The sequence below is a fragment of the Palaemon carinicauda genome, chromosome 8, assembly GCF_036898095.1.
Source record: "Palaemon carinicauda isolate YSFRI2023 chromosome 8, ASM3689809v2, whole genome shotgun sequence".
Classification (NCBI taxonomy): Eukaryota; Metazoa; Arthropoda; class Malacostraca; order Decapoda; family Palaemonidae; genus Palaemon; species Palaemon carinicauda.
This window is the reverse complement of record NC_090732.1, coordinates 85,532,542-85,557,562: the sequence shown is the minus strand read 5'-3', so window position 1 is coordinate 85,557,562 and position 25,021 is coordinate 85,532,542. Positions and strand designations below refer to the sequence as shown.

Sequence of the window (25,021 nt, the reverse complement as noted above, 5' to 3'; positions counted from 1 at the left end):
ATTATTTTTCCTAGTTATATATATATATATATATATATATATATATATATATATATATATATATATATATATATATATATATTTATGTAGATGTATGCATATATATATTTATTTTATTTGTTCATTTATTTATTTTTCTATTTTTTTTCTATTTTATTTAAATGGCGTGGATATTTCCACATTCGTTATTACTGCCTGCTTAGATGAATGGGAGAAGGGATCACGGTTGGGAGGTATTCGCATTAAAAGCTATATATGAGAGTATTGGATGATCTCAGCCATCCCAAAGATGGTTTGGACCTTTTTCTCGGAACTGCTCTCAAGGGTTGGGTCATCGGAATCCAGGGAGATCCAATCCTTGAGGTGGGACTCTTGGCTTTTGGCCGGAAGCCCATCATTACAGATATGGGGAGGATGATTCCATATTACCTTGGTCTCAGTCCTAACAGGCGGGTTTAGCTTACACCTGTGCCTCTATATCTGTTTTGATGCTATCCTTCGGGTAGGGTATGGAGTGGACCATCTGGGAAGTATACTCTCACCGTGCCGATAGTTGAGAATACAAATTTCCTTTCCAACGTATGATACTTTCTTAAAATTCTCAAGCAGGCAAACCAACAAAACAACAACAAAAAGCATGAAAATCCCACCCTTAAATATGGACCCTTCAAATACTGACTCCCCATCCCCTGGATTTGCTGACTCCCCCCCCCCCCCCCCCCCCCGGCACTGTTGACGACTTCTGCTATTGTAATTAAGGAAAATTCTGTTGACGACCTTTGAACTAAAAAGGACCACTCTGCTGATGTTAAAAAATCTAGCAATTTGGGCAATACAGGGAAACTACGATTCCTTCATGTTTCCCAAATCCCATTAGAAACAAATTATGATGATATATATATAGAGCATTTGAGTGCTATGGATTGATAAAGGAAATAAGGATGAGACTTGGAGATGAAAAATGGGACTCTTGGATATCTTTTGAAAGTCATGATGAAGCGTTTAATGCCATAAGTAATATTAGTAGTATCAAAATCAATGAATTGAACATCATGGGAGCTCTTTGTGATAAGGTTCCAAAGGAATTGGATGTGTACAAACCTGCTGATTGGTTTGAAAAAGATAGAAATGTACCCATGCCTTCACAGAGAAAACCCAAACCACCAATGTGGCCCTTAGCTGAACCTAAAGGGATAATAGGGAATTATTTTAAGATATGTAAGTTTATCCAAAAAAAAGTAGGAACCATAGCACCTGGAGATATATCTCGTTTTGGGAAGAATAGTTATCTCATCCATGCCAAATCTTCGACTCAGTCTGCAATACTATCTAACTTACAGACAGGCAGTGATGAAATCACATTGGAAATGAAACCTCATCTAAATTTTAGTTATGGAAGGCGAGTGGTCTTTAATAAGGACCTGTACGAATTTACAGAGGAGGAGATACTTTCTATGTGTCCATTAAATGTATGGAAAGTGCATAAGGTTCCTGGAACTTCAATGATTATACTTACTTTCCAGGATGCTGATGTACTTTTCCATATTTTTATTGAAAATGAAAGGATTAAAGTTCGGCCTTTCAAACAAAAGCCCCTGCAATGTTTTAATTGTTTTAAATTTGGACACCCATCCAAAGTTTGCAAAAATGGAAAAATGTGTGGTATTTGCTCCAAAACTTATCATGGAGAATGTACACTTGAGGCCAGGTGTTCAAATTGCAATTTGAATCATAAATCAACTGATAGGAGATGCGAACTGTATATGTTGGAGGAAGCTGCCCTAAACAAATCAAGTTTAGAACACATAAGTGTGGGACATGCAAAAAGACTGTTGAATAAATCAACCAGCTATGCAAAGGCCTTAAAATCAAAGGTAAATTTACCACAGGAGACATCAACCCCACCTAGCACTGCCAGGAATCATAAGAAAAGAAATACAACCTCTGATAATAAAGTACTGCATGACAAGGTAATCATATTGCCTTCTGAGGCTCTGCCACAGTGTATTAAAAAAGGGTCATTGCCCATTTCTGTACAGCCTTCGTCCCCCATTACCAACAATAGTACTAACCTCTCCCAGGCCATGTCCTTGCCTGATTTGATGGAGATGCCACCTGACACCAAGTTACCAGGTGCACCTGTATTGGGGAAGGTGCAAAAACCTGGTAGCTCAAAACCTACTAATCGGAAAAGAGAGAGACCTCCATCTCTCTCGCCCCCTTCCATAAGAAATATCAAAATCACGACGTCAAATAAATATGATGATTTGTCTGTTGATATTTCTGATCTGGAAGTCAATGTAAATAAATCGGAAATTCAAGTGGAGGTCCACCAACCTCCTCAACAATCAGATCAAAAAGACAAAAAGAAAATCATAAATGCTAAACCCAATCTATCAAGACCCTCTTTAATAAAATCACCTAAAAATAGTGTTAGATCAAAAACTGCTAATGGGAAGACTCCATCCAAGGGGTCTACCAAATTATAAACCATAGTTTTTTCCTCCATTTTGCAATGGAATTGTCAGGGTTTAAGGGCCAAATATGAAGAACTTAAGCTCCTTATTCATGAGCATTCCCCCATAATTATATGTCTACAGGAGAGCAAACTTGATCATAATACCCCTTGTCCTCGTGAATATATTAGTTATAGGACACCATTTGATCACCAAGTGGGGAGCCATGGCGGAAGTCTCATATACGTTCGTCGAGATGTTCCCCAAGTTTCTCTGTCTATTCGTACACCTCTGTAGGCAGTGGTTGTACGGATTGACATAGGGCGAAAATATACAATTTGCTCTCTGTACTTGCCTCCAAATGATAACATTCTGTATGATAACTTAGTGGAGGTGACTCAACAACTCCCTCAACCTTTTCTTTTACTTGGAGATTTGAATGGTAGACATCCTTTGTGGGGTGATGTTTTAGCAAACACGAGGGGAAATATCATATCATCAATTGTGGAAAATGAAGATAAGGGACTCCTTAATACAGGAGAGCCCACACACTTTCATGTCCAGACAGGTACCTTGTCATGTATTGACCTATCAATCTTAAGCTCTAATTGCCTTCTCGACTTCGATTGGAGAACATTAGATGATTGGCATACTAGTGATCATGCACCAATCAATATAAACACCAACAATAGTCCACCTTTACAGGGATTGCCACGATGGAATCTTGACAAGGCGGACTGGGATAAATTTCGTGTGCTAAGCGAAATTGAGGGGGATGCAGGACAGGTTGAAAATATCGATGATGCCATAGACTTACTGAATGGAACTCTCCATACAGCAGGAGTCAATTCAATTCCCCAAACAACAGGGTTATTCAAACGACGACCAGTCCCGTGGTGGTCTTCAGAGCTAACTGCCCTCCACAGAGCCACAAGAAGATCTCTAACACGATTGCGCAGACGCAGAACTGATGAGAATTTAATTATGTACAAGAAATGTAGAGCACAGTTCCGTCGTGCCATGAAAGAAGCAAGGCGCCAGTCGTGGATGTCTTTTGTTTCCTCCATTAACAGTAGAACACCACCATCTTCTGTGTGGAGGAAAGTAAAAAAGATAGCTGGCAAATTCACCCCCAACCCACCACCAGTGTTGAAGGTGAATGGCCAGTATGTTAACTGAAGCAAATGATGTTAGCAATGCCCTGGCTAATCATTTTTCAAATGTATCCAGCAAGTGTGAAGGAGCCCCTGGTCACCAGTATAGGAGCACTGAAGAAAAGAAAATTTTAAATTTTGCAACAAGAAGGGAAGAGTCGTATAATTCTCCTTTCACTGAAAGAGAATTTGATTCCGCACTTGCTCATTGCAATGATACAGCCCCTGGACCCGATGGAATTCCATATGCAATGATTAAACATGTACATTTTAATACAAAGCTATTTATTTTAAGCATTATTAATAGAATATGGCATGATCATAGTTACCCAAGTGTTTGGGAACTAGCCATTATTTTAGCCTTTTTAAAACCCGGTAAAGACAAGTTTTTAGCAGCAAACTATCGTCCTATTGCATTGACATCTTGTTTATGTAAAATCATGGAGAAGATGGTCAATGCAAAGCTGATGTGGTACCTTGAAAAGAAAGGTATTTTATCATCGATTCAATGTGGATTCCGAAAAATGCACTCAACGACTGATGTGTTGATACGACTTGAGTCTTCTATTTGTGAAGCCTTTGCTTCCAAACAGCACCATGTTACAGTATTTTTTGACCTTGAAAAGGCATATGATACCACATGGAGATATGGTATACTTAAAACCATTCATGAATTGGGATTGAGAGGAGAGCTGCCACTATTTATTCAGGCATTTCTTTCACGTAGAGTTTTTCAAGTGAGAGTTGGGGAAACTCTATCAGAGAGTAAGTGCCAGGAAGAAGGAGTTCCTCAGGGTAGTGTGCTGAGTGTGACCCTTTTTGCACTAGCAATTAATGGGATATCCTCAGCCATTCCCCGGGATGTTCTCTCAACATTATTTGTGGATGATCTCTCAATATCATTTGCTGGCACTAGAATGGCAATGGTTGAGAGAAAAATCAAACTCTCTATTGATAAAATTATCCAGTGGGCTGACATGAATGGATTTAAGTTCTCGACAAGTAAAACTACCATTGTCCATTTTTGTCGTATTCGGGGAGTACATCCAGAAGCGATTGTAGTAAGGTCGGTATCGGTCTCTGTCAACCTTTTCGAGCGTTTGATGCGTATCTTCTCCAGACTCCTGACGCATCTTTCAGCTGTGCTCTTAGCACTGGGTCTGTTACTGCTGCAATTTGGAAAGACCCCAGTACTCTTTCCTGTTGGCGTCTTGAGATCCTGCTGGATTTCAGTAGTCTCTTGACAGAACCCGCAATCTCTCTCCTCTTCTTTGATGGAATGGAGAGGCGGTGTGACTGCAAGTTCCAATGGATTCCCAACCATTGAAACTCTTGAGCTGGAGAGAGGCGAGACTTCTTGTAGTTGATCTTGAAGCCCAGATGTTCCAGGAACTGGATCACCTTTGTGGCTGCCTGCAGACAAGCAGTCTTGGATGCTGCCCACACCAGGCAGTCGTCCAGGTATGCTGCTATCTGAACGCCTTCTAAGTGTAGCTGTTGTACGACTGTGTCTGCAAGTTTCGTGAAAATCCTTAGGGCTATGTTTAGTCCAAAGAGCATGGCTCTGAAGACATACTTCGTCTTCCATAGCTTGAATCTTAGGTAGGAGGAGAGGGGGCGACTGACTGAAAGGTGCCAGTAAGCATCTGCGAGGTCTATTGAGACTGTGCACGCCCCTTTTGGTAACAGGGTCCTGATGTGTTGTAGGGTTAACATCCGGAACTTGTTGTCCTCGATGAACTTGTTGAGTGGAGACAAGTCTAGAATGACTCTGAGTTTGTCCGAGTCCTTCTTGGGAACACAAAACAGCCTTCCCTGGAATTTGATGAACTTTGCTTTCCTTATAACCTTTTTGTTCAAGAGTTCTAAGGTATATTCTTCCAATAAGGAAGTGGAGTGTTGGAAGAACTGAGGAAATGAAGGTGGAGATCTGTTCCATTTCCATCCTAGTCCATTCTTGATTAGGATATGGGCCTGTGTAGTGTTGGAAGAACTGAGGAAATGAAGGTGGAGATCTGTTCCATTTCCATCCTAGTCCATTCTTCATTAGCATATGGGCCCAGGGATTGAAGGTCCAACGATCCTGAAAGTGGAGGAGACTCCCTCCTACCTGGAGCATCTCACTGTTTGGATGGTCCTGAGGGTTTGTCACCCTGACCACGTCCGCCCTACCTCGTGAGGGGTTTCTTGAGGAGCCCCATCTAGATCCTCTTCCTTTCGGGCAAAAGGTAGTGTTGTGCCTCTCAAAACCTGGGTTGAAGGCTTGTGGCTGGGCTACCAGCTGTTGAGGCACCACTTTCCTGGAAGGTGGTTTGTGGTTGAGCAACCACTTTGGGCATCGTGGTCATGGTGACCGTGGGATGTTGTACTGGCCTCTTCGTCTTCAGCATCAGGGGAAGAGTTTCTCTTAGAAGACATGCCCCACTTTTGGAGAAGATTCTTATTCTCCGTGGCGGCTTTTGCGACGACTTCTTGAACTACTTCCTTTGGGAAGAGGTCCTTACCCCAGATACAGGAAGTGATCAGCTTCCTGGGTTCATGTTTAACCGTTGCATTGGCAAACACAAACTCCCTGCAGGCCCTCCTGGCCTTTACAAAAGCGTACAAGTCCTTGACTAGGGTGGCCATGTGCATCTTGACCAGGACTGTGTACATGTCTGGGGTGCTAGCAACGCCTGCACACATCTCCATGCAGTTCTGGAGGGAAAGAGAGGCGGCTAGTCTCTCCTTTGTCTCCTGTTCTCTTCTCAGGAGAACGTCCCTCTTAATGAGAGAATGCCTTGATGAAGTCATTGAGCTTCAGCCCGGCATTTCATTCCCGTGCTGAATCTTGGTGACGGGCAAGAGGGCTCTCGAACTTCGGGAAATTGCTCCCCCAGTTCGAATCTAAATTTCTCTCTTTCATCTTTTTCATCTTTTTCTTCTGCTTAATATTTCTTTGACCTTCTCCTAATTTTATCAACTTTCTTTCATCTTGCTGTCCTATCTCTATGATTATTATTTTTCCTAGTTATATATATATATATATATATATATATATATATATATATATATATATATATATATATATATATATATATGTAGATGTATGCATATATATATATTTATTTTATTTGTTCATTTATTTATTTTTCTATTTTTTTTCTATTTTATTTAAATGGCGTGGATATTTCCACATTCGTTATTACTGCCTGCTTAGATGAATGGGAGAAGGGATCACGGTTGGGAGGTATTCGCATTAAAAGCTATATATGAGAGTATTGGATGATCTCAGCCATCCCAAAGATGGTTTGGACCTTTTTCTCGGAACTGCTCTCAAGGGTTGGGTCATCGGAATCCAGGGAGATCCAATCCTTGAGGTGGGACTCTTGGCTTTTGGCCGGAAGCCCATCATTACAGATATGGGGAGGATGATTCCATATTACCTTGGTCTCAGTCCTAACAGGCGGGTTTAGCTTACACCTGTGCCTCTATATCTGTTTTGATGCTATCCTTCGGGTAGGGTATGGAGTGGACCATCTGGGAAGTATACTCTCACCGTGCCGATAGTTGAGAATACAAATTTCCTTTCCAACGTATGATACTTTCTTAAAATTCTCAAGCAGGTAAACCAACAAAACAACAACAAAAAGCATGAAAATCCCACCCTTAAATATGGACCCTTCAAATACTGACTCCCCATCCCCTGGATTTGCTGACTCCCCCCCCCCCCCCCCCCGGCACTGTTGACGACTTCTGCTATTGTAATTAAGGAAAATTCTGTTGACGACCTTTGAACTAAAAAGGACCACTCTGCTGATGTTAAAAAATCTAGCAATTTGGGCAATACAGGGAAACTACGATTCCTTCATGTTTCCCAAATCCCATTAGAAACAAATTATGATGATATATATATAGAGCATTTGAGTGCTATGGATTGATAAAGGAAATAAGGATGAGACTTGGAGATGAAAAATGGGACTCTTGGATATCTTTTGAAAGTCATGATGAAGCGTTTAATGCCATAAGTAATATTAGTAGTATCAAAATCAACGAATTGAACATCATGGGAGCTCTTTGTGATAAGGTTCCAAAGGAATTGGATGTGTACAAACCTGCTGATTGGTTTGAAAAAGATAGAAATGTACCCATGCCTTCACAGAGAAAACCCAAACCACCAATGTGGCCCTTAGCTGAACCTAAAGGGATAATAGGGAATTATTTTAAGATATGTAAGTTTATCAAAAAAAAAGTAGGAACCATAGCACCTGGAGATATATCTCGTTTTGGGAAGAATAGTTATCTCATCCATGCCAAATCTTCGACTCAGTCTGCAATACTATCTAACTTACAGACAGGCAGTGATGAAATCACATTGGAAATGAAACCTCATCTAAATTTTAGTTATGGAAGGCGAGTGGTCTTTAATAAGGACCTGTACGAATTTACAGAGGAGGAGATACTTTCTATGTGTCCATTAAATGTATGGAAAGTGCATAAGGTTCCTGGAACTTCAATGATTATACTTACTTTCCAGGATGCTGATGTACTTTTCCATATTTTTATTGAAAATGAAAGGATTAAAGTTCGGCCTTTCAAACAAAAGCCCCTGCAATGTTTTAATTGTTTTAAATTTGGACACCCATCCAAAGTTTGCAAAAATGGAAAAATGTGTGGTATTTGCTCCAAAACTTATCATGGAGAATGTACACTTGAGGCCAGGTGTTCAAATTGCAATTTGAATCATAAATCAACTGATAGGAGATGCGAACTGTATATGTTGGAGGAAGCTGCCCTAAACAAATCAAGTTTAGAACACATAAGTGTGGGACATGCAAAAAGACTGTTGAATAAATCAACCAGCTATGCAAAGGCCTTAAAATCAAAGGTAAATTTACCACAGGAGACATCAACCCCACCTAGCACTGCCAGGAATCATAAGAAAAGAAATACAACCTCTGATAATAAAGTACTGCATGACAAGGTAATCATATTGCCTTCTGAGGCTCTGCCACAGTGTATTAAAAAAGGGTCATTGCCCATTTCTGTACAGCCTTCGTCCCCCATTACCAACAATAGTACTAACCTCTCCCAGGCCATGTCCTTGCCTGATTTGATGGAGATGCCACCTGACACCAAGTTACCAGGTGCACCTGTATTGGGGAAGGTGCAAAAACCTGGTAGCTCAAAACCTACTAATCGGAAAAGAGAGAGACCTCCATCTCTCTCGCCCCCTTCCATAAGAAATATCAAAATCACGACGTCAAATAAATATGATGATTTGTCTGTTGATATTTCTGATCTGGAAGTCAATGTAAATAAATCGGAAATTCAAGTGGAGGTCCACCAACCTCCTCAACAATCAGATCAAAAAGACAAAAAGAAAATCATAAATGCTAAACCCAATCTATCAAGACCCTCTTTAATAAAATCACCTAAAAATAGTGTTAGATCAAAAACTGCTAATGGGAAGACTCCATCCAAGGGGTCTACCAAATTATAAACCATAGTTTTTTCCTCCATTTTGCAATGGAATTGTCAGGGTTTAAGGGCCAAATATGAAGAACTTAAGCTCCTTATTCATGAGCATTCCCCCATAATTATATGTCTACAGGAGAGCAAACTTGATCATAATACCCCTTGTCCTCGTGAATATATTAGTTATAGGACACCATTTGATCACCAAGTGGGGAGCCATGGCGGAAGTCTCATATACGTTCGTCGAGATGTTCCCCAAGTTTCTCTGTCTATTCGTACACCTCTGTAGGCAGTGGTTGTACGGATTGACATAGGGCGAAAATATACAATTTGTTCTCTGTACTTGCCTCCAAATGATAACATTCTGTATGATAACTTAGTGGAGGTGACTCAACAACTCCCTCAACCTTTTCTTTTACTTGGAGATTTGAATGGTAGACATCCTTTGTGGGGTGATGTTTTAGCAAACACGAGGGGAAATATCATATCATCAATTGTGGAAAATGAAGATAAGGGACTCCTTAATACAGGAGAGCCCACACACTTTCATGTCCAGACAGGTACCTTGTCATGTATTGACCTATCAGAGAGTAAGTGCCAGGAAGAAGGAGTTCCTCAGGGTAGTGTGCTGAGTGTGACCCTTTTTGCACTAGCAATTAATGGGATATCCTCAGCCATTCCCCGGGATGTTCTCTCAACATTATTTGTGGATGATCTCTCAATATCATTTGCTGGCACTAGAATGGCAATGGTTGAGAGAAAAATCAAACTCTCTATTGATAAAATTATCCAGTGGGCTGACATGAATGGATTTAAGTTCTCGACAAGTAAAACTACCATTGTCCATTTTTGTCGTATTCGGGGAGTACATCCAGACCCGGATATATACATTAAAGGTCAACGGATACCATGTGCAAGGGAAGCTAAATTTTTAGGTTTGATATTTGATTGTAGGCTTACATGGGTTTCTCACTTAAAAGCGTTAAAAGCTAAATGTGTTGGAGCTCTGAATATCTTAAAAGTATTGTCCCATACATCATGGGGGGCAGACCGCAATACTACTATAAAATTATACAAGGCCTTGATTTTTTCCAAAATTAGTTATGGTTGTGAAATATATTCTTCAGCCACCCCAAGCCGGTTAAAAATATTAGATTCAATACATCATGCAGGTATTAGATTGTCTACTGGAGCTTTTAAAACCTCGCCTATCCCAAGTCTCCTTGTTGATGCTGGAGAGTTACCTCTAGACCTTTACCGAATGTCTTCCATTATTCGGTATTGGTTTAGATTGCAAAGACTCCCTAACTCTCTAGCCTTTCAGACTGCAAGCCTTGTAAGACACGCATCATACTTTGAGTTGCACCCAAAATCTCCTCAACCTTATGGCTTTCGGGTGAAACGATTATTAAATAGTCTGGATATAATTAGAAATAAGGTACTTCCATTTAAGGTATCATCAATGCCTCCATGGAAGTTACCAGAGATATCTTTTTGTAAATATTTTATTGGACATAAGAAGAATATGTCATACCTAGAAGCCAGGTCTCTTTTTAATGAACATGTTAAAAAACATAGAAGATCAACTTTTATCTATACTGATGGCTCCAAATCTGATGCTGGCGTTGGATTTTGAGTACATAGTAATGGTTTTAATTGTAGAGGTGCACTTCCTCTGACCGCTTCCATATTTACTGCCGAACTGTATGGCATATTAACCGCTATTGAGAAAATAGCGTTAGAGAAGGAGGGTAATTTTACAATTTTTAGTGATGCAAGGAGTGTCCTTCAAGCTATAGAAGTTTTTAATTCTAATAACCCTCTAGTTTTAAAGATTTTAGAATGGCTTTTTATTATTGGACGGAGAGGTATAACAGTTCAATTTTGTTGGGTTCCAGCACATGTAGGTGTGTCTGGGAATGAGAAGGCAGATTCACTGGCTAAGAAGGCTGCATCCGAGTTGCTGCCAAGAAGGTATCCCATTCCCTGTAATGATTTCTTACCTGACATCAAGAAATTGGTTTGCAATAAATGGCAACAGCAATGGGATAGCCTAGATGGGAATAAAATGCGAGAGGTAACAAATGACATATCTCCTTGGAGGTATAATATGATGCCCCGAAAATGGGAGACGTCTCTTTGTCGTCTCCGTATTGGTCACACTCGGTTGACACACGAGTTTCTGCTGAAGGGCCAACAGCAACCGTATTGTGACGACTGTTTAGTACCTCTAACAGTAAGGCATTTGTTGACCGAATGCCCCAATTATAACAACTTAAGGAATAGATATTTGTTTGAGGCTCGAGGTGAGGGTGGCAGGTTCATCCTTGCCAAGATTCTAGGAAATGATGTGTCCTACCATGCAAGTGGCATTTTTAGATTTATTTCAGAAGCAGGTCTTCTGAAAACTATTTAACTTTTATGACATTCAACTTTTATGAATTTAATTGAATACTCTTTTATTTTTTATTTTATTTTATCTTTTATTTTTGTATGCATAAATTAAATGTTACCGGCGTCAATGACCTTGGATGTCAGGATGCCTGAAAACTCTTAAATCAATCAATCAATCAATCAGGAGAACGTCCGACAACTTCAGGAGGTTCTCGCTGAACTGCTGTCCTACAATGTCCGCATCGAGTTAGGTGGACCTCCTTCCAATCCTTCTCATCCGTGGGCAAGGCCAGAGACAATGGCCTACACTCCTCCAGTGTAGGACATGGTTTGCATGCATCAATTGCCTTCAGCACACTTTGGAGAGCTTTTGACAAGAAGAGGAAAGCTCTTGAAGAAGGAGCAAGAAAAGTAGGGTGTTTCTTGCTCAGTGCAGAAACTCTAGAGTTGGTAAACCCTGCCTTCTTCAGGCTACTCGTTAAGAGAGCCTGTGCCTTGTCGTGGTCGAAAACCATGACTTCCTTTGGTTCCATCTCTTCCTTAGACGCCGGCTCACTCTTCAGCCGGATGAAACATTCCTGGTAAGCCGCAAAGTTTGGCCTGAATTGGATGTCGTCCAGGGGGATGGCCCCCATCTTCTCCGAAATGTAGAGTTTCCCATTCGTAATGGGCATAAACTCTGCATACCTCTAGGGATTGGTTTCGGAGCATGGTGGCAGGTCAGACACTTTAGGTCACTTGAAAGACCCACAGGAAGTGACTATGCGGGTTGCTTCACGGAGTTCCTTCCGCATATCTACGTTTTCCTTAAGTAGAGAGTCCATTAGCATCGTGATCTGGGCCATAACTGCTTGACCCAGCGGGTCTAGCGGAGGGGTAGGAGCCGAAGACGTTGACGGCACAGCCTGGAATGCCGACACAGACAGAAGAGGGTCCTTCACTTCCGTCGACTCGAGATCCTCGTCTCCTCCAGGTGGTTGGGCCACCTCTTCTTTAGGATCCTCTTGAAGGAGATCCTTTTTGGTGTCCGAGGACACTTCAGACATCCTCTCCTGATGGATGTCCATGCCTTTCAGAGCTTCGTTGATGTCGGCCTCAATTGCGAGCTGGATGCAAAGAGGCCCGGGTCGTGCGTGAGGTACGACGGCATCAGCTGTTGCCTTCGGGAACAGCATGGTTCTCATAAGTTCACTGGGTAGGTACGGTCCCGGAGAGTTCTTCTGGAACCCTCGTACCCATTTCCGAAGCTTTTCTCTCACAGCATCCCTCAACTCCGTCGACTTGGGATCACCGGAACCCTCGGTCATCAAGGGCGAGCAGACGTTGCAGTCCTTGGGATCCCAGTATCTCAAGGTTTCAGTTGCGATGAAGCAGGGGGCATGAGACCTGCACATGGTGTGACCACAAAAGTTCTTACTCTTGTGGTTACAGTACATCACCTCACACTTCACCTTAGTCTCCTCCTGTAAAGAAAGGAAAGTGAAATGAGTATGGAGTAATTTATCACACTTGATTAATTTTATATTTCTATGTTCATGCATAAAATGGCATTACTATTATCATTATAGCTTAGGATAGTAAGCTAGAAAGAAAGTAGGAAAGACACATATCTGTCTCCTGTCCAGACAATTGCTGTGACCCTCAATATTAATATTTAGAATTTCCTTATTAAGGAAAAGTTAGAGTGGAAGAGCTCTAATCTCTAGAGCTAAAATTAGTGTATACTAGCACTAACCCTTCCATAATGGAATATTAATATTGTAGGGTAAGAATATTAAGTTCTGATGACCTATGGCTCATCAGGCTATTGAAGGAATACTTCACTTCAATATTATAATTGGTCTCAATAATGGACTGCGAAAGTACACACAGAATATGTTGGAAATTATCAACTACTGTATATTATATACTATATTTTTCTGCCTGCAGTATGTACTATACTGCAGAAATACTGGCTACTGTATAATCTTATACTGTAGTTCTGCTCGCATGCTGCCGGCTACGCTAGTACCTGACGGCACTAGTCAACAGAGAGAGAGAGAGAAAGCATGGAGGGAAGAGTACCTTATTATTATAGTTTAGTACAATAAATAGGGTTGTAGGGACTCTGTCCCTACTGCTTTCTTCCAGAATGAGGGTTCAAATGGAAGGGGGGAATGTATAATTGTAGCTTTCATCCAGCCACAGAATCTGTTGCCAGCTGTTCTGCCGGTTCCAGGGTTTGTGGATGGTAGTCCAAGAGAGGACTGAGGAACACTCAAAGTCATAAGGGTCTCCCACCAGCAGCCGTCATGGCCGGCACAACCTTTCCCGAAGCCTTGCGTCCGTTAGGGGGAAGGTCGAAGTGGCAATCAAGCCTCCTATGTAGGAGCCCGGCCGGCATCGCAATTCACCCGGCAAGCGGGAAGATTGTAGAATACCGGCCAAAGATGTTGTGACGGCAAGGCCATCGCTAAAGGACAGAGAAAAGGGTCTTGTGTTTCGTGTCGCAAGAAGGCAGCACAATTGCCACCCACTTTCGGTCACAAACTCAGAAACATCATTTCTATACCGGCGCCGTCTTGGGTGGCAGAAGAATATCATTTCCTCAGCCCAAGACCTTGCCGAAAACAAGACATGTCTTCTAGACCACAAGGGAGAAGGTGGCGGCAATGTACTACCACTTTCGGTTGTGGACTAGGGAAGCCAGGCTTCCTATGTCTGCAACTGTAAACCGGCAGGGGAGTGACTATTCCCCTAGCGGTAGAGTTGCTGACATCAAGACTGAATACTCTGAGTTACTGTCGTAATTCAAAGCTGGGATACTCACTGTCAAAGAAGGAAGACAGAAAAACACTAGCCTGGTCAAGCCGGAGTACACTACTCTATGGCAAGACCAAGATAGGGTTGTCGCCTAATGGAGACCCTCAGAGAGAAGGTAGAGTTTACCCTTAAATCTCTAAAAGAGACGAGTATCGAATTATATAAATAATTCTAGGAGATATACTATCTCCTCTTGAATTGATAAAACGATACAAGAGGATAAACGGGGATAATGTACGAAAGTATACTAAAACTCATTAGGCTAGCCCAGCGCGAGTCGAGATCTCGGCTACGCTACGTCACCAAGATTCTATCGTATACTATTGACACATTTCATAGAAGAGGAAATATACGTGCATGATCTTATCTTCACTAGTATAATTTTGCCTAAATAGCTATAATTCATTAAAGCTAATTACCAGGAACATCGTTCTACTGACTAAATAAGGCATATATGGCAAACGTTAGCCGTCCACCAGAGGCGCCATGCCTCTGGTGGACGGCTAAGCTCTGATAAACACATCTAAATTATGCTAATTTAGCTGTGAGAAGGGAGCTAAAAATTATACACAGGAAAGATTAAATACTCAACTTTCCAGAGGCTGAAGATGCTGGAGAATGCATGATAAATATTAGTAACACAAACACTGAGAGCAAGCGGGAGAGTCGCCATGTTGGGCGCTGTAGTTGTACGGGAAGGGGATCCACCGGGTAACCTTGATGACGGCTCCCCTTTATTTTCGCCACTCTTCCCACTCAGAGTGAAAACTCTATTTCGGGTGAAGATTGTCATGTGTCGTATCAAGAAATACGTCCCCTGATATTATGCGATATCCTTAAGAAATTTCTTAAGGATACGCGCGCCAGGAGTTAGAATTCTGGATACCTATCATCAATTCTCTGGGAGTATCACCATAGCTAAATATCCCTTAGAAAGCTGCCTAAAGGAAACTTCCATCAGGATGACATGGCTTGAGCCCAAAAACACTAAAATGATTGCTGTGCACTTATTCCCATATTTGGTAGAGAACCCTTTGCAATTTAGTCTTTTTAAATGTCATATATTTCTTGTTGACTGAATTCTGTTATTTCAATCCTTTTTCAATTATCTGTTTCCTAAACAGTTACCCTGGAGAAAGTACAACAGTTGGATTCCTCAGAGTACTACACTGATGCTGAGATCAATAGTATAAATTTAGAAAATGAAGAAAACACATCAAGAGAGAGGGTTAGTCAAAAGCAGCTAATATTCTGAGAGAGAGAGAGAGAGAGAGAGAGAGAGAGAGAGAGAGAGAGAGAGAGAGAGAGAGAGAGAGAGAGAGAGAGCGTTCATGCAATGATTCCTCCATATTATATACTGCATATTGTTTTTATTGAAAATGCTATAAGTATTTTAGAATTTCATTATGTGAAACAAAAATACATAAAGGTACAGCCAATAATATTTTTCATAATGTATAATGGATAGTATATATGGATAGTATTGTCATGATTAGCATATCCACTTTGTGATGCCTTTTACATTCTCTATAACAGAGATCCTCGTGTTCACCAGTCCAGCCACTATTATCACCTACAGATTACTGTAACTCCCTGGGTTCTGGCATTGGGCCATTTAGCCCTAAAGCTGGCAGTCGCAGTCCATCCCTTTCTAATGGTGAGTGTTTCAGGTTCCAATGGTAAATTTAGTTTCTTGAGGTTAAGTTTATTTTTTAGGTTTTTATGATTGCTATCAGAATTTTCCTTGAATCTTTTTGGTTTACATATAGCTTATAAGTTCTTTATTAGATGAAGGAATCATCTAGCTTCCAAATAAACACAGGAGTAAGATGTACAGCATTATGGTAAGATATACTGTATTTCAGTACAAAGTGCTTTGCATAACAAATGGATTTTGATATAGGAAAAATCTATTTTTGGGTAAGATAGCCATGTCGTCCTGATTAAAGTTCCTCAAAGGCAGCTTTCTACTTTGGATATTTCTGCAAGTGATATACCAGAGAATTTAACCTAAGAATTATCACAGGGTCCTATCAATTGGAGCAAATATCCTGAGAGATCTCGGGTATTCAACAGGGAGGTGTGTAAAACAAGCCACGGCTATCCTTCCCCGAATAGAGTTAACCTTGTCTTGAAGGATAGGATTCAATACTTGCGCGAGAGAGCCGTTACAACTTCCGATCCAAGTGTCCTAATATAGACACGTTTCCTGGTTCACCATTCCAGGAGCAGCCATCACATGATGCAAGACCTCACACTGAGAATTGGGAGGGGATGAAAAGTAACGGGCGGGTCCATCAGGACGACATGGCTATCTTACCCAAAAATGGATTTTTCCTCTGTCAAAATTCGTTTTTTGGGCTCGAGCCATGTCGTTCTGATGGAAGTGCACCAGAGAATTTATATTCCTAGATGTGGCCAGATGGAATTTTTAACCCATTGAGTTCTTCTAATTCCCTCTAATTCCCTCTAACTATATAAGGACAAAGTCTCATGATAAGTAGCAGTTGGGACGATAGTCCCAAGCAGTGGACACAAGATAGTTAATGGTAATTCACATAGAAGGAAAGAAATTTAATTGTAATGTCCTAATCACTGTGAATAAAATCTTTGTCCTCAGAAGTCTATCAGACCGAAGTCTGTAAAAGAAGGGTTAAAAATGGAGGTACACTGTTTTATTGTGAACAGTAGACCCATATAAAGGAAACGCAAAAAGAGCTGTAGTGTTTCATTATTTCCAAAAAATCATGAATATACAATAATCAGCACAACAATATGTACATCAAATATGTGTAGATAACAGAAGTTTTCAACCCCAGAGTTATGTACAAGAGTAACATAACAATAATATTCATGAAATAAGAGAAAAATATCACCTTTGACTCTTTACTATATATATATATATATATATATATATATATATATATATATATATATATATATATATATATATATATGTTCCGACAAGAAATACCTCTAACTACTTTCATAGGACTAGTATAAAACCACTCCGCTTCGACCAAAATGATTCAATTCTCACCCTCACAATGCCCGGCCGGGACCCGGCCCGGGCTGGCCGCCATCTTGACCTCAGGTCCTCAGTTCTCGCTGGTCGGTCGCTACGTGCACACGTCTCAACCTCACTCGCGTTCTGACCCTGACCTTGTGATTCCCACGTTTTTTCCTCGTGGTTCCTACGTGGTCTCTTCGTGTCCCCTGTGTTCCCTTGTGTTTTCCGGTGTCCTTTCTTTCCCTGTGTGTGTATCATTGCCCTGTGGTGGATGCTCATCGCCGTTGCCCTGGGCCTTCTGCGGAGAAAGCGTGTGGCGCTTTCTTGTCCAAGAGAGAGGTTGAGCCGCATACTCTTTGTTCCACGTGTCGGGGACAAAGGTGCGCGAAGGATGCTACTTGCCCTGAATGCGTTGTTTGGCCCGACTGGCAATAGAAAGTTAGTCGGGATGAAGAATAAGAAGGCCAAGAAGGAGAAACGTACTAAGTCGAGGGAAACATTGGAAGAGTCGTCCTCTGCCAGGACGACTCCGGTACAGGTGAAGTCCCCAAGGTTATCCCCAGTCCCCTACATCCTGTAGGTGAGTCTGTTGCCGGGCCTCAACCGATTGTTGAGCCCGTCGTTTCGTCGGGTGAGGCACCTGTGGAAGGCACCTTGTTATTGACTTTGTGTTCGTGCTTGCACCTTGTGGGTACCCCCTCCATTGAGGAGTTTGTAGCTCAAACTCGTGGTGCGGAGGTGCCCCCCTTGGTAGCGGTTCCGGCTGTAACCCCGGTAACCGAACTGACTTCTCTGTGTGCCGTTCCAGGTCCATCATCGGGAACGTGCGATTCATATCATGGGCGTTGTGTGATGGGCTCTTCCGATGTTGATCCACAGCCCTGGTCGAATGTGCTAAGGACACCGGGTAGTTCGCCGATAGATGACGAGCAGCCTTGGGACGAAGGAGACCTCGGTGTGAGATGCACCCACCCTGAACCGTCTCATCGGTCGGGTCGGCAATCCCGTGATGGGGAAGACTGGGTCAGTGACCCTGCAACACGACAAACCTCACAAAAGAAGAGAGCCAAGCGTTCTCCTTCTTCCTCCGACGGAGACTGATCTTCAGACGGGACCTCCTCAGAGAGTTCCTCCTCCCGTGTAAGGAGAAGGCGCAGGGGGCTCAAGAGGAGCAGGAGGAACAGGCGGCATCGCAGACATAGCAGTTCCCATTCATCAAGGAAGGCCCGTAGGGGTTCCGTCATTCCAATACAGCAGGAGATGCCCATGGGACGGGGGTCACTGAGAGGAGAGTAGGGCCCGTGGTCTACTCCCGGAACTCTCTGGCCTGTCCATCAGCCGCCTGCCCAGCGGCAGGCCCCATGCGGAAGGCCCCATGCGGCAGGCCCCGCGCGGCAAGGCCCCATGCGGCCAAGAATGGGTAGGGGTCCGGCAGTGACCCCGCAGAGGGAGCCTAGAGGTGGGAGCTCCCCAGGCATGGTGAAGTCCCGTTCGAGTGAGGTGGGCAGGGCCATGACGGCTACCGCCCCCCCCCCCCCCCCCCCCCCCCGAGGCGCTCCTCGATACGGGTCTCCCCGCTTGGATGGAGCCCTCGGCTACCCCCACAGGTTTGACATGTGAGCCCCATCATCCTCCGCAGCAGGGACTGCCCGTGGGATGGGGGTCCCCGAGAGGAGAGAGGAGCGCATGGTCAACTCCCGGGGGTTTCCGGCCGGTCCATTGGCCTCCCGCCCAGCGGCAGGCCCTGTGCGGTCGAAAGTGGGTAAGGGTCCCCCAGTGACCCCGCAGCAGGAGCCTAGGGGTGTGAGCTCCCCAGGTGTGGTGAGGCCCTGTTCGAGTGAGGCGGGCAAGCCCATGATGGCTCCCCCCCCCCCCCCCCGAGGCTCTCCTCGATACGGGTCTCCCCACTTGAGGGGAGCCCTTGGCTACCCCCGCAGGTTCAACGGGGATCTGGTGTTGCCGGATACAACACCGGAGGAAACGTCAATGTTCGGGGGTGTTCTAGCCTGGATCTAGGACCTGAACAACCTGAGTGAGTCGGAAGAGCCCAGGGATCTGGACTTCGCCTCCATCGACAGGGTCTCCTGTAACGAGAAGGCCTGGCCTTCTCGTTACAGGAGACCCTGTCGATGGAGGCCTCCGCTTGGTCCCTGTCCCATGCCATGTCCTGGTTAGACTTGTGGTCTGTGGCAGTGGCCACTTTCCATAACAGCCACGATCTCTCCAATGAAGCAGGCCTGAACCTCTTCCGATAGCTTCTCCGGTCTGGGACCAAAGCCATTAAGTTGGCTTAAGGATCCCGGACAGAGACCCCAGGTTGCTTAAGAACTCCCCAGTGGAAGAGGAAGGTCTGTTTCCAGAGAACGAGGGGGATCAGACAATGGAGAGACTCGTTAAGGAAGGCAGGTCCTGGGACTCCTCTCACCAGCCCTCCTTCAAGGCCCCTCAAGGATTCTCGGGTCCCTTCAAGCCCAGGTCCTCTTCCTCCAGGAGCGCCAGAGGAGCCCGGGTCCCTAGGAGGAAGTAGGGCGAGAGGCCCCCCTTCCACTATCCCCGCCACCGGTGGAGGGATACCTCCAAAACATTGGCAAAGTTGGGAGAATTTCGGAACCGACCCATGGACAGTGCGTGTTCTGAAGGAAGACTACCGGGTCCCCTTCCTGAACGAGACCCCTCCCCTGGTAAGAGACCCTGGGGCAGACACCTTGCATCCCGGGACTACTCTCAAAGGAAGCCCTCCATGTGGAGATATCCGCCATGTTGCTCAAGGGCTCCCTCCAGCCGTTGTCGGACAACTCCCCGGGCTTCTACGGCAGACTCTTCCTAGTGCAGAAGTCCTCGGCGGGTTGGAGGGCCGTGATAGACCTCTCGGCCCTGAACAAGTCTATGAAGGCTGAAGTGGAGTCAGGTAACTTACCAATTCACCACCCTATGCTTCGGCCTATCCACAGCCTCTCAGGTTTTCACAAGAGTGTTCTCCCTGGTGTCGAAGTGGGCGCACAAACACAACTTCTGACTCCTGCGTTACCTAGACGATAGGTTGCTGCTTTCAGTGTCAGAGGGACTCTTGGAGCAGCAACAGGACATTCTGTTAGCCTTCTACAGGGAGCCGGGTATCATGGTAAATATGGAGAAATCCCAACTGACACCAGTAAGAAAGACGGTATACTTGGGGATGGAGCTGAACACGACCTTGGAGAGGGCCTTCCCCTCCGAGGAGCACATCATGAACCTCGGGAGATTTCTAGGGCATTCCTCCAGGGCCTTCCTATGAAGGCCAAGGACTGGCAGAGACTACTGGGTCACCTGGCCTCCGTAGAGAAACTGGTCCTTCAGGGCAGGATGAAACTGTGGCCCCTTCAGTAGAACCTAAAGGATCACTGGTGTCAGACCGGTTCCCCCACTCAGGTAGTCTCACCACTGTCCCCCGATGGAAGGGTGGCCCTACGGTGGTGGTCCCTGCCGGAGAACTCCAGGCGGGGCACCCCGCTGACGGATTCCCCCCCCCCCCGGGACGTTGCTCTTCACGGATGCCTCCCAAGAGGATTGGGGCGCTTACCTGGCCTCTCACACAGCACAAGACCAGTGATCACAGACAGAGAGAGCTCTCCACATCAACGTCCTAGAGATCTTGCCCATTCAGAGGGCCCTGTCAACCGGTGTCGGACAACTCCCTGGGCTTCTACGGCAGACTCTTCCTAGTGCAGAAGTCCTCGGCGGGTTGGAGGGCCGTGATAGACCTCTCAGCCCTGAACAAGTCTATGAAGGCTGAAGTGGAGTCAGGTAACTTACCAATTCACCACCCTATGCTTCGGCCTATCCACAGCCTCTCAGGTTTTCACAAGAGTGTTCTCCCTGGTGTCGAAGTGGGCGCACAAACACAACTTCTGACTCCTGCGTTACCTAGACGATAGGTTGCTGCTTTCAGTGTCAGAGGGACTCTTGGAGCAGCAACAGGACATTCTGTTAGCCTTCTACAGGGAGCTGGGTATCATGGTAAATATGGAGAAATCCCAGCTGACACCAGTAAGAAAGACGGTATAATTGGGGATGGAGCTGAACACGACCTTGGAGAGGGCCTTCCCCTCCGAGGAGCACATCATGAACCTCAGGGAGATTTCCAGGGCATTCCTCCAGGGCCTTCCTATGAGGACCAAGGACAGGCAGAGACTACTGGGTCACCTGGCCTCCGTAGAGAAACTGGTCCTTCAGGGCAGGATGAAACTGTGGCCCCTTCAGTAGAACCTAAAGGATCACTGGTGTCAGACCGGTTCCCCCACTCAGGTAGTCCCACCACTGTCCCCCGATAGAAGGGTGGCCCTACAGTGGTGGTCCCTGCCGGAGAACTCCAGGCGGGGCACCCCGCTGACGGATACCCCCCCCCCACCCGAGACGTTGCTCTTCACGGATGCCTCCCAGGAGGATTGGGGCGCTTACCTGGCCTCTCACACAGCACAAGACCAGTGATCACAGACAGAGAGAGCATTCCACATCAACGTCCTAGAGATCTTGGCCATTCAGAGGGCCCTGTCAACCGGTGTCGGACAACTCCCTGGGCTTCTACGGCAGACTCTTCCTAGTGCAGAAGTCCTCGGCGGGTTGGAGGGCCGTGATAGACCTCTCGGCCCTGAACAAGTCTATGAAGGCTGAAGTGGAGTCAGGTAACTTACCAATTCACCACCCTATGCTTCGGCCTATCCACGGCCCCTCAGGTTTTCACAAGAGTGTTCTCCCTGGTGTCGAAGTGGGCGCACAAACACAACTTCCGACTCCTGCGTTACCTAGACGATAGGTTGCTGCTTTCAGTGTCAGAGGGACTCTTGGAGCAGCAACAGGACATTCTGTTAGCCTTCTACAGGGAGCTGGGTATCATGGTAAATATGGAGAAATCCCAGCTGACACCAGTAAGAAAGACGGTATACTTGGGGATGGAGCTGAACACGACCTTGGAGAGGGCCTTCCCCTCCGAGGAGCGTATCATGAACCTCGGAGAGATTTCCAGGGCATTCCTCTAGGGCCTTCCTATGAGGGCCAAGGACTGGCAGAGGCTACTGAGTCACCTGGCCTCCGTAGAGAAACTGGTCCTTCAGGGCAGGATGAAACTGTGGCCCCTTCAGTAGAACCTAAAGGATCACTGGTGTCAGACTGGTTCCCCCACTCAGGTAGTCCCACCACTGTCCCCCCGATGGAAGGGTGGCCCTACGGTGGTGGTCCCTGCCGGAGAACTACAGGCGGACCACCCCGCTGACGGATTCCCCCCCCCCCCCACCCCTGAGACGTTGCTCTTCAGGGATGCTTCCCTGGAGGATTGGGGCACTTACTTGGCTTCTCACACAGCACAAGACCAGTGATCACAGACAGAGAGAGCATTCCACATCAACGTCCTAGAGATCTTGGCCATTCAGAGGGCCCTGTCAACCGGTGTCGGACAACTCCCTGGGCTTTTACGGCAGACTCTTCCTAGTGCAGAAGTCCTCGGTGGGTTGGAGGGCCGTGATAGACCTCTCAGCCCTGAACAAGTCTATGAAGGCTGAAGTGGAATCAGGTAACTTACCAATTCACCACCTTATGCTTCGGCCTATCCACGGCCCCTTAGGTTTTCACAAGAGTGTTCTCCCTGGTGTCGAAGTGGGCGCACAAACACAACTTCCGACTCCTGCGTTACCTAGACGATAGGTTGCTGCTTTCAGTGTCAGAGGGACTCTTGGAGCAGCAACAGGACATTCTGTTAGCCTTCTACAGGGAGCTGGGTATCATGGTAAATATGGAGAAATCCCAGCTGACACCAGTAAGAAAGACGGTATACTTGGGGATGGAGCTGAACACGACCTTGGAGAGGGCCTTCCCCTCCAAGGAGCGCATCATGAACCTCGGGGAGATTTCCAGGGCATTCCTCCAGGGCCTTCCTATGAGGGCCAAGGACTGGCAGAGGCTACTGGGTCACCTGGCCTCCGTAGAGAAACTGGTCCTTCAGGGCAGGATGAAACTGTGGCCCCTTCAGTAGAACCTAAAGGATCACTGGTGTCAGACCGGTTCCCCCACTCAGGTAGTCCCACCACTGTCCCCCGATGGAAGGGTGGCCCTACAGTGGTGGTTCCTGCCGGAGAACTCCAGGCGGGGCACCCCGCAGACGGATTCCCCCCCCCCCAGACGTTGTTCTTCACGGATGCCTCCCAGGAGGATTGGGGCGCTCACCTGGCCTCTCACACAGCACAAGACCAGTGATCACAGACAGAGAGAGCTCTCCACATCAACGTCCTAGAGATCTTGGCCATTCAGAGGGCCCTGTCAATCTTCGAAGGGGAGCTAGAGGGCAGGACGGTAGCCCTGATGTGCGACAACGCCACAGTGGTGGCGTATGTCAAGAAACAGGGAGGCCTTCGCTCCAGGGAGCTCTGCCTCATAACAGAAAGTATCCTAGAATGGGGTGAAAGGAGACACATAGACCTCACACCTCGGTTCATTCCGGGAAAACAAAACGTCATAGCGGACAGTCTCAGCAGGAAGGGCCAGGTCCTAAGCACCGCATGGTCCCTGAACCCTCAGGTTGCCAGGGAAGTCCTGGAGAGGTGGGGTTCCTCTGTGATAGACCTGTTCGCGACGAAACTGTACACAAAGCTCCCTGTCTACTGCTCCCCGGTACCAGACCCAGGAGCTGAGATGGAAGACGTGTTTCAGCACTCCTAGGACAACATGGGCATTTATGCCTTTCCACACTTCGGGGTCCTCAGGAAGGGGTTGAACAGACTCCTCCGCCCCAGGGGCGCGAGGATGACCCTCGTGGCTCCGTGGTGGCCCAAGAGGGAGTGGTTCGCAGACCTTCAGGCTCTACGGTCATATCCCCCGTGGCCTCTTCTTCTAAGAGAAGACCACCTGTGTCAGTCGCACTTCCTAAGGTTCCACGAAAGCCTGCAGGTAATCTCCCTTCACGCATGGCGACTATCGAGTGCCTGCTGAAGAGAGATGGTTTCTCGGGCTCAGCGGCCTCCTACATTGCGAGTTATTTGCAAAAATCCTTTGCCGCGATGTATCAGGCCAAGTGAGCTACCTTTTGTAAATGGTGTAGGAATAAGGGAGTGAAGCCACTGGAGGCTTCTATCCCCCTGATAGCAGACTACCTAATCTTCCTGAGGATGGAGAAGAAAGTCTTGGTACCAGCAGTCAAAAGAGTTAGGGCTGCCCCGGGGCAGGTCTTCAAGCTGAAAGGCCTGGACTTAGGTGCCTCGGATCAGTTATCTTTGTTTTTCTGCAACTTCGTGCAGTCATGCCCCCACAAGCCTCCAGGGTCCCCTCTTGGGATGTAGCCAGGGTCTTAGACTCCCTGAAGACACCCCCGTTCGAGCCCCTGAAGAATATCTTCGACAAGGAGCTCAAGGTGAAGACTGTCTTTCTGTTGGCCGTGGCATCCTCCAAGAGGGTGAGCGAACTGCACGGACTCTCCAGCGAGGTCTCCCACTCCAAAGGGTGGAAAGACTTCTCGTTTAGATTCTCTCCGTTCTTCGGTGGTGGATTCAAGGTTTGAGGAGTTCTCTGTTCCAGCGATAGCCTCCTCAGGGGGCCCAGAAGACTTACTCCTATGCCCGGTAAGAGCAGTCAGGTAGTACTTGAGTAGAACAGTCAGGTACCACCTGGGTCTCTCCTCCCTATTCATCTCCACGGGACTGGTCAAGAAGGCAGTGTCTAGGAATACGGACTCCTTTTGGTTGCGAGAGGTCATTAGGAGGGCTTATGAGACATCCGGAGTGCCC

At 45.9% G+C, this 25,021-nt stretch overlaps 1 protein-coding gene across 2 annotated transcripts in view; it reads left to right on the top strand.

The window, feature by feature from the left end:
* The window catches only part of LOC137645791 (uncharacterized), a 273,902-nt gene that overhangs the window by 166,542 nt on the left and 82,339 nt on the right, over nucleotides 1–25,021 (top strand). For both annotated transcript variants that reach the window (XM_068378731.1, XM_068378730.1), the window contains exons 9-10: nucleotides 15,388–15,491; nucleotides 15,800–15,920. In XM_068378731.1, coding sequence (XP_068234832.1) covers nucleotides 15,388–15,491; nucleotides 15,800–15,920 — 225 coding nt within the window. The remainder of the gene's footprint in view (nucleotides 1–15,387; nucleotides 15,492–15,799; nucleotides 15,921–25,021) is intronic.